The following is a 10000-nucleotide window of genomic DNA, read 5'->3' as shown; positions in this document are numbered from 1 at the left end:
ACTCCGTCATCCACCGTCGATTCGACGCACCAACCTCACCGACCTCTTTGCGCTGCTGCTGCTACTGCACCGCTGCTCCAGCGTTTGTGAAGGCGTGAGAAAGTTTATCCAGCCGTCCACAAAGCACAAACATTTGCGACGAATTGTGCAGTGGATAGCGCCCCAAAAGGCCAACCCAACAACACCCTCCACAGCGGCCACAATTTATGATGTTCCTGATTAATGCCGGCCAAGAGCACTGGTCTGGTGTGCGTTCCGGAGGCCGTGTTGTCATTCGCACCCGTCACATCGCCGAGTGGCCACTCGGCCAACTCTCACTGATTCATGGGACGACTAATTTTGATTCGTTTGCTAAATTGATTAATTGGTTGGTTGGATGGTTGGTGTGTATGCGTGTGTGCTTGCTTTTTTAATTGTTTTCACTCCCGCGATAGGCGTCCAGAGGAATTAATAAAGCTGGAGTCTCGTCCGAGTAGGCGCTGGCGTGGGCCCTGTAAGAAACTGATCCCGTTGCTGCGAACATCCGAAACCGAGCTCCATGAGAACCAACTAGTCGGTCTCCCTGCTCGGCTACTAGATGGCGCACAACATGAACCAACATCGTGCGCCCATGTCGCGTTCCGTGCACAACCAATTGAGATTTATTTAGAAAAACGGCGATTCCAGTTCCGTCCAGCCGCACGAAATTCTGCGCTGCCACCGCTTCTTCTTCTCCGTCGATCGGACTGAACCTGATAGCAGCACCACGGAACATGTGTTACACCCTCGTGGCGTCCGTCACCGTCTAGCGTGAGCGCCGTGAGTCAGTGACGGTGATCTGACGATGATATCATCATCCGTCACACAATCCCGGACCGGACCCGGGACCGCAACCCGCGACGGATCCACGGGCGTGTCACATTACGACACACGGCCATCGTCTGGGGAATCTTGGTCGCCTGGAGTTCCAATTGAAATTTAGATTGAAGAACCGTGATCTTTGCCCGTCGCGCGCACTAATGGATCCACGATTTCCACAGAAATTTCTAGCGTTGGCCACGGAGGTGTTTGGCTGCCTGGAGGTTCTGTTCTGGTCTCGCGAACCACCATCCAGAAGTCGATCGAACGAAAACACAACTCAGCAGATCAACAGATTGATCGATGGCCACCGGAAAGGGGACTCCCGGTTGAAAGGAGAAGCAACGAGCGGGACCTCTCCTTTCGCTCGTGGCTGACGGTTGCGTGATCGATTTAATCGAGTTTTGCCCAAGCTAATTTCCTTTTAAAGCCGCCCCGGGGGTTGGTCCAATTGTTGGACACCAGGAGAGGACCCTGTTGCGACGGTGCGGGCTACACGTTTGGCGGCAGATTTTCCCGCGACCGCTGCTACACTTAATTCACGATCAATTAATAAAGATTGATGATGGTGGTGGATTGCGAGGGCGTTTTTCGTGGTTTTGGTACTGGATCAACGGAACCTTGGGATCCTGGGATGACTCCGAAGTGGCGTCATGGCGTCCCTTTCTTCACTCCCTGACAGCATCGTTGCAGTCCTTAGAAGTCGCTTCCAATCGGTTCGAAAACGGCTCTGCTGCACATCATAAACGCATCGCTTGCACCGCCTCCAGTACCTGCAGTGCCATTGACCCTGACCAGTAAAGTGTGGATGGTGGCCACGAAACCATACCACGGCGTAAAACAATGCAGCGAGATCCCTCTTCTTCTTTATCTTCTTTTTCTTGGACCTTTTAGCCCGCATCGATCCACATGACATCGGTCGACAGAGACGACGGCGACGACGGCGGCAGTAAATTCGAATTAAAAAGAAATTTTCTGTAAATGTTATTTTATAACACCCTGATTAAATGCACCCTCCCTTCCTTCTCTTCCCCTTTCCCGTTGTTCTCGATCGTGGTCGTGAAGATGAGCATCACAACGCAACGGCCACCCAGACGGAGCGAAGCGGATTGTGCGAGCAAATCAAGATGTTGCCGCTTGTGTTTGATGGTGGTGGTGGTGGAGAGGAGGGAAGGATGAGGCGTGAAACGGTACCGCAATCCCGCACAGAGGTTTCCGAGGGGACCGCTGGCAGTCACCACGCGTGTCACGCGGAACTCCACGGCGCCACCAACCGCTCGACGAAGGCAAAGACGCGATACTGCACCGCGAGGACAACAAATGAGGGCATCGTGGAGGGATGAGGAGGAGAGGGGACGCAGAAACACTAAACACATACACAGCATGTGAACAACGTATCATCATCCTATCTGTCTTAATTGGTCTCAACCATAGATTCCTCGTCGCGTCGACTTGCGCACCGGGTGCACCCCACGGTATCGCGGTGCATCATCATCAGCGTCATCATCGTCATCATTGGCCGGTATGTTGTCCTTGGCGGCGTCAGAGGAAATCTCATCGAGGGTTCAGTGTTCAGTGTGTGAACCAACAGCACTTCGTTGGGTGGCTGTTGGGTGTCAGAGACGCGACACTAGAGGATGCACTCCAGTAGTCCACCCAGTAGTGGAGTCCGGGAGGAGTAGATCCGCTACAGTGTACAGTGTTGTAGTGACACGAATCGGGAGGGGGGGCGAAGAGTTTTAATTAATCAATTTAGAAAGCAGCGAGCGATGATTTCTTCGTTCCATCCAAGTGGTCACTGGAAATTATTCAATTTAATTTTCGCTTCCCAGTCCGATCGATTGTGATGGTGGACTGGATGGATGGGTCACGCAATGGGGAAAAAGGTTTTTTCTCTTTACTTTCTGTGCTTTTTTCAATCCTTCACATGCTGGTCATGGCTGTAAACAATGTAGTATCTTATCGGGATTGCTTGCCACTGGTCTGATGAGCTGATGAGGTCAACGAATGGTGTCTTGCGCATTTCCGATCGATGGAAAACGAGGAAGTAGTTAGAGAAATCGAGTATGAATTAGAGTTAATCCTTTTGCCTTTTCTTCTTCATTTTGCTTTTGGTTTTCAAAAGTATTCGTCATGTGAACAACAAAGATTAGTTGCGTTTGGTTTACCAAAAATCCGATAAGAGACTGAAATGTCTCTGGGATTTTTCAATCAGTTCATTGGTTATCCTTCCAAGGCTCTTTCTTTACATGACATTAAAACACTAAGAAGCTGTCATATCTTCATGACTGTTTCAAGCTTGAGATGATTGCTATTCCTTCTAAACAGTTTTTATATACGTGATTTGCTACATGAAATCTCTTATTGAACTTCATGAGATACAGTGTTCAACTTCAGCAATCGAGAAAAATATTAAATGATAATAAAAATCAGCATTTTAATGTTGCATCTGGCTTTGCCTTTAAGTAGTTTAAATTCATTTCAACTGTTACTTACAACGCACTCCACCGTAATTCCTTCATTAGCTCCCCTTAACATTTAATAGTCCTTTACGTCCCTAAACGCAAGTAAGTATCCTGTTTCCAGTTAATTCTTCCTATTTTCAAACTCTCTTCATTAGAATGCACATTGTCTCACGCAACAGGCACACAAATACTCTCATCTTGTAAACCGTTGGGTGATTTATGTTGGTGCGTAAACAAGCCTCTTGGAAAAATAAACAAATGAGCGTCGTTACTAGCGCCCTCTTTCGATCGATCGATCGATCTCCTCACTAAGCCCAGCAGCAGCACCAACAGCAGCAGCTCGGTTCGAATGGTGGCGTGTGACTTGGCGGACCCTCGGACCCGCTTCCTAGCATATTACATAAAAAAAAGTCATAAAAAGTGTCGGAAGTCACGTGTCATCAGCGTCGCGTCTTACATCGATTGGTTCCGATACCGGAAGCTTGACCCGCGGCGGTCTTCGACTTCAAACGGACTTATCAATTGAAACCATCCGACCCCGACACCCCGTGTGCCGCGGCTAGGTGGCGGATTATTCAATCGAGTGGCTGCCCTAGTGGCCACACGTCGCCTTTTTACGACAATAATATTTGGTCACATCCTAATTAATGAGTTATGAGCCTTTTTAAATGAATGTCCAATAAAGGCGAAACAAGACATCAGACGTCTAATAAGACATCTTGCTGGTGGTCTTGGTCCTGTCAAGGTTTTTACGATCGCCACATAACACCCTCCACGATGCGGGACGGTGGCTCATAAATGTGGCTTGAGCCGTGCGGACACAAATTGTGCTTTTCGGTGGGCCACAAGACCCTGCAGGCCATCCCTGCAGCTTAGTTGCAGGTTTGCATCAGCCTGCGGCCTACTGTGACCTATAATTAGCCAGATCGGCGGAACAGCGGGTTTTATCGCAAATTCAAAAGGATCAAAACACCATCGTAGCCACCGTTTACCTCGCGAACAGCAGCGGACGTCCGAGTTCAATCGGATCGAACCGGAACCGGTGCACACCCTAACCCCTTTTGCGAAGAAGAATGAGACCGAAATGAGGCCCGGGATGATGGGCGTGTGGCTTCATGATGGTGCCAGCTGCGGTTCCACGCGATGCAACGGAATAGATAAAGGCTTAGATCCAAATTACACGGTACAAATATGCTCGCCTGTGTTAAAAGCCGATAATCGGTTCCAGTAGCGGCGGGGGATGAGATGAGTCGAGATTCTTGGCACCCCTTTTTCGACCGCTCGCAGTCGCACTTGACACACCGAATGTCGCGTCGCTCCGCGGGTTTTGAATCAACTTCAATCGAATATCTGGCACTTTCTACATTCTTTACACCATCCCACACATGGATAACACATGTGGCCTGTGGTCTGTTTGTTTCGCTCGTCGGTCGGCTGGTGGAAGACGAATGAACGTCACGCGATGCTACTGTTGGCCCCACGGCCACCGAGTTTTCGTTCCACACATTGTCAGCGTTGAGTGATTGATTGGTTTGAAATTTAATATAAGCGCAGAGCAGAGAGAGAGAGCGGTTTTGTGCAAAAAATTAAACAAAAAGAAAAAGAAAAAAACATTTGCAAAATCCCGCTGCACCCACACGGTTGCCCGGCTGGTGCGTGGATTGTGTGAAGATTTTTGCACGAGATTGCCTCCACGAAGGACACCAGGAGTGGCATGATCGATGGTCATTGATGAGCTGCCGATCACCACCCCGGCACCGGCAGCAAGCAGAATCGATTGATCGATACAAATTAGGTTACGTTAGGCAGTGACATCATTATGTTGAAAGGAAAAGCGGGCGATAGCATGCGAAGTAGATCGCAGAGGGATTCTGCAGCAGCATAAGTCAGTGATATTCAATCAAATCAGCTTCACGTTGTTGGTTCGACTGAAAGGAAGAGAATCTGCGGAATTATTCTATTCTATATTGACTTTCTTTTACATGGTAAATTATTTCTTATTCTTAACTATTTTCCTTTTGAAATGACCGGTGGTTTGAGAACAATCAGTAAGGCATCGTTTTTTTCAGATTTCCTTTTGCGTATGATTATTTGTGATATGATTACTGGATTGTCTTTGAAACACACTTAATTATTGTGTAAAACATAGTTTTATGTTGCTGCCGGTCATAAACCATGGACATTTATAGACCTTTATGCGTCCGAAGTGTTAAGTTTTCAGTTAAGTCGTTTCCTAATAAACGTTTTCTAATCTGCCTGAGATCTGTGGTCCTAATTTGCTCTACTTATCACTCCTGTAAGTGACTGGCTATTCTATGGCCCCGGCTAGTTGTTGTTATCGCGCAAAATATCCAAAGTCACACACTATCATCTCTAAGCCTCATGCTCAAAACCATGCTTACAACCGCTGACTTAGTCAGCAGTTCTGGTGCCTGGCCAGGAACAGGTTGATTGTTTTGTTGCTAAAAAAGGGTGGTCGGGGCTGCTTGACGTAAGCAGCGGTCAGTGGAAACGGATTTCGGGTACAATCCGGCGCATTGTTTTTATCAACAATTATTGCTCCGCTGCCGACAAATCCAATTGGACCATATGGTCCTTATGGTTGGACCATCGTGATTTGGCAACAAGTGCGCGGTGCCATAAAGCACTGCGCCAGCCATTGACATGGGTCACGAGCTGGTTGGAAAGACCCAATGTCCGATTCGCTTATCTGGGAGCCATTGCTTCTTGAATTGCCGGTATCCCGGAGCCGGGGACAGCGCCTTCAAGGGCCATATAGATCTCCAGTGTCTGGGGCCAATGGAGTGCCATGGAGCGACGCCTTACGATGATGATCTCGGCATCGATAGCGCACCCCCCATTTCCCAATCGCAGACATTATCAAATCAGTTTTGGGAACAGCTTTCGGGAACTGTCCATGATTGCTGTCGAATGACCGCAGTTTGATTTAACAGCGAAGGCACTCACGATTGAGCATTATGGTCTTTTTGATAAGCTATTTGAAAATGTCTCGAGTCATTGCCTTGGTTGTTATCTAACACCAATGGTGTAACCGTTGGTGTGGGGACCTTGCGAGAAATTTCAATCGAATTCCTTGTGCTTTCACTCGTCGAGAGTCAAAAGGATCGCAACTTAATAGAGCTGCGTTATAATATTAATGAAATCATTAAGTAAATATTCATTACTGGTGTGGTTGAAAAATAACGATTGATTATCTTTCTAATGCATGTCGTTTTGCATAATACTGCTCATTCCAATTCAATTCGTTCCGTCAATCAATCAACCTCTGCAGCGTTAGTTCTATTCATTTACTTTTTATTCGTGTAACTTTTAACTGACTTGCTTATTTATTTACACACTTAGGTGTAGAAAGCAACGAGCGATCTTATCGTACGCTACTCTTTCAACGAACTTACGCTATTATGCTATTGCAGTTATGCTATTTGCAGTTGATAAAAATGTGATTTTTGTTCAATTACTAACATTATTTAAAACATGTTTGCTTACATGTTCTATACATCGATTTTTAGACATCTTACAGTGATTTTATCAAGAATCAATAAGTTAACCAACATCTAAGAATGGAATGAAATGAAAACTGGAATCTTAAATTAAAATGTTCCTTCTTAACGTAAATATAAAACGTAAATATAAACGGCTTCTTAACGTAAATGAAGTAAATAAATCAAACATTGCATTGCAATTAACAAAATGTTAAATCGATCGACGCGGCACGATCGCCTAGGAACTAATTCAGCCACCCTCACCCAAGAGTGACACCATGCGCATCCTTTTGCTCCATTGCGAACAAAAATCAAAAAGCGCTGGAGGGAGATTCACGGACTGCTGTCATCTCGCTCTCTTGCGTGCATCACCGAGAGAAAGAAAAGGAAAGGAAATGGCCGATGGGTGGGTGGGCGTGGCTTAGGCGCTGTTTTTTCTTCTCTCGGTGATTCTCCGAATTCTTGGGCTTCAACCAGCATGGGCGCCTTATCAGTCGCTGGCAGGATTTCGTGGGATGCGCGCGTACATCACTGCGCGGAACACAAACACCGAAGTTCAGGCATCGATTTGGTGTCCACATACCACACGCAAAAGGCTCGTAACGGGATAAAGAAAGAGGCACACACCAGGACCGTAAGGATATCGAAGCGAAGGAGAGCTGAGCGGAAAATCCTCTCTCCGATGATGACGACGATGATGGTTTAGAGGGAGAGAGAGCAACATCATCAACAACAACGATAGCAATAGCAACAACGTCGGCCAGGGGGTGGAAAACCAAGGAAGGAATTGATGTGGTGGACTTTCATGGTCCGGCAACCGGGTGGTATCGTGCTCCCGTGGATGAAACCGTGGTGCCAGTAGCAATCTGAACCCTCTCGACGTCGTGCGTATCCCGGGTCATAGTAGGCTCGAATCTCGAATCGGCGTGTGATTGCGCGAGTTATGATTCCGTCAAGTGGTGGTTGTTTGTCGTGTGGTGAGATGAAGCTCTGAGCTGCAAACGTCCCCAAGAACAATGGCCAACCGGGTGTGAAAAGTGCAAGTAGTGATCGCATCAGCTGTGAGTCCGACGGTGTAAGCTTTTTCGTTTAGTGCATCTTGATTTTCCCATTTTTCCGTTTTGCTCTGAGATGATGGAAGTGAGTGAAGTGCCCGCAACGCACCAACCGACGACGACGACAACGGCAGTGCCCGTCTCGCCAACCTTAGCAGCAGCTCCTTCTTCGATGCACCCACAGTTGCCTTTGGATTTTAGTGTCACCATGGTGAACATCAAGCTGAACAATATCAACGTGAACGTGAGTGCGGCCGCCAACAACAACAATAACAATATGATCCTGCTAAACAGTAAGGCAGTGGCCAGTGTTGGCATTTCGGCGGCAATGAACGACGAAAACACGGCCAGTGCGAGCAATGGAGCGACAATCGCTTCGAGACCCGCGAGTCCCAACCTGTTACTGTCCCCTGCTAGTAGCGGAGTGAACGGGAACGGTAGCGGTAATGGTGCTTCCATGACCAGTGCGTTCAAGGTGGTGATGCCGCGTGGAAAAGCCGACGGTAAGTTTCGATAGGTTAGGCTATGTTTCGACATTATTTTTGCGCTGTTTTTCACTATTGCAATGATTTATCAGTTCTATTGCTGCAATTGGAATGCATTAACTGTTGTAATGGATGCAAAATGTTGTTTTAAATAAGGGGAAAACATTGTTTTTGGGCAGAAACTATTATTTCATTTTCTAAAGCATTAAATTAATGCAAGTTTACAATGAAATTTATGCAAATCATTTCTTAAGCTACAGCTGGTGCGACTTGTTGTCAACATTTATTGGAGAAGTTATCGAAAAATAATCAAACTTAAAACAATGAGAAGAAAATTAAAATGATTAATTTTTTAAGAAGAGGATAATACAAATATAATTGATTATTTAAAACGAAATAATAGAATCGAAAAATTGGGGATTGAGTTCGCTCCCGTCTTACAATGGCTGTCGAACACAATCATTGCCAGATTTTCGCACAACAATCATGGCTACTGATAATGCGCCGGCGCATCATAACGCCATTGCAATCCGTTTTTTATCAGCTGCATTGTGTCTGCACTTTGCTTGTGGTCGATTTGAAGCGATTAAATTGCAAAATCGTTAAGCAACTTGTTGCATTAGAAAAGAAAGTTTGTTAAGAATTAATTTAAATTGTGTTCATCAAAACTTTGTTCCAGCAAAACTTTTCGAGTTTTCACACAGAATCAAGTGTGAAGCGTGAAGCCATTAAGGACGCAAGGTGTCCAGATGGCATAAAGTACTCGCACACCGGTCCTGTGGCAAGGGGGGTCCGATTTTTGAAAAAGTAATTTATTGAAATTACAGCGCACGTAGCCCGGAAGTGGGAAGTTCTGACACCTCGCCCGCCACCCACCACGTCTCATCGCGGGGTGGCCTCTCCATTCGCACCTTTGTCAACTGCGAGGGCGCACTCATAACTCATATTCAGCGACAGTGAAGACACTCCATCCGCAGCACGTCCCCCCATGGCCTGAAAGAGGGTGGTGGGCCATGCGACAACAGCATAAAAAGAAAAAGAATACGAGCAAAAGAGCAAACGCGCTGGCAGGGTTTGAGGGGAGAAGCGGGTGCCTTAATCCATAAATTTTTCAACTGGATGTAATCCGCCCCTGGCCGCTGGAGGATTTTTTGTCAATCCTTGTCCTCCTGCCTGCCTGCCTGATGACCACCCGGACACACCGGACACCGTGGCAGCTGGATGGATGCTAGAGTTAATTAAAAATGACGAAAAAATAATTACGCAACGAGCGCATGGCAGCGACAGAGGCCCGTTTTTGGGGAGCATTTTTTGGGAGACACCAAACGGTGGCCACTAGCGTAGCCTGTCACTAGGCCTCCCCTCTCCTGTCACAGTGACAACGCGCATTGTGATCGTACGCAGGACACAGGGGTTCGGAGGATAAAAAATAAAACCGGGATTTTGCTCCAATTGCGCGCACAGCGGAACATGTACTCGAGTGGTACGGGTTGCACTCCGAGATAGGATAGGATGCACCGCGTGTCCAGTGTCCTGCACATCGCCGGGTGACATCCCGGCATGTGAGTGAGTGGTTCTTTTCCTTTTTCTCCCATTTTTTTCGTGTGGAGATGGAACAACGCGCGATTTTTCAGCGACATGATAGTGATGCTCGC

At 47.0% G+C, this 10000-nt stretch overlaps 1 protein-coding gene across 1 annotated transcript in view; it reads left to right on the top strand.

The window, feature by feature from the left end:
• The first annotated feature begins 7333 nt into the window (after positions 1 to 7333).
• LOC126572671 (transcriptional regulator ovo) overlaps positions 7334 to 10000 on the top strand; it is a 43116-nt gene continuing 40449 nt past the window's right edge. The window contains exon 1 of the mRNA XM_050232170.1: positions 7334 to 8363. Within this exon, the coding sequence (XP_050088127.1) occupies positions 7937 to 8363 (427 nt within the window). The 5' untranslated portion in view covers positions 7334 to 7936. The remainder of the gene's footprint in view (positions 8364 to 10000) is intronic.

Source organism: Anopheles aquasalis, chromosome 2, assembly GCF_943734665.1.
Source record: "Anopheles aquasalis chromosome 2, idAnoAquaMG_Q_19, whole genome shotgun sequence".
In the NCBI taxonomy this organism is placed as follows: Eukaryota; Metazoa; Arthropoda; class Insecta; order Diptera; family Culicidae; genus Anopheles; species Anopheles aquasalis.
The sequence above is the reverse complement of the archived record's forward strand: the minus strand, read 5'-3'. Positions and strand labels throughout refer to the sequence as shown.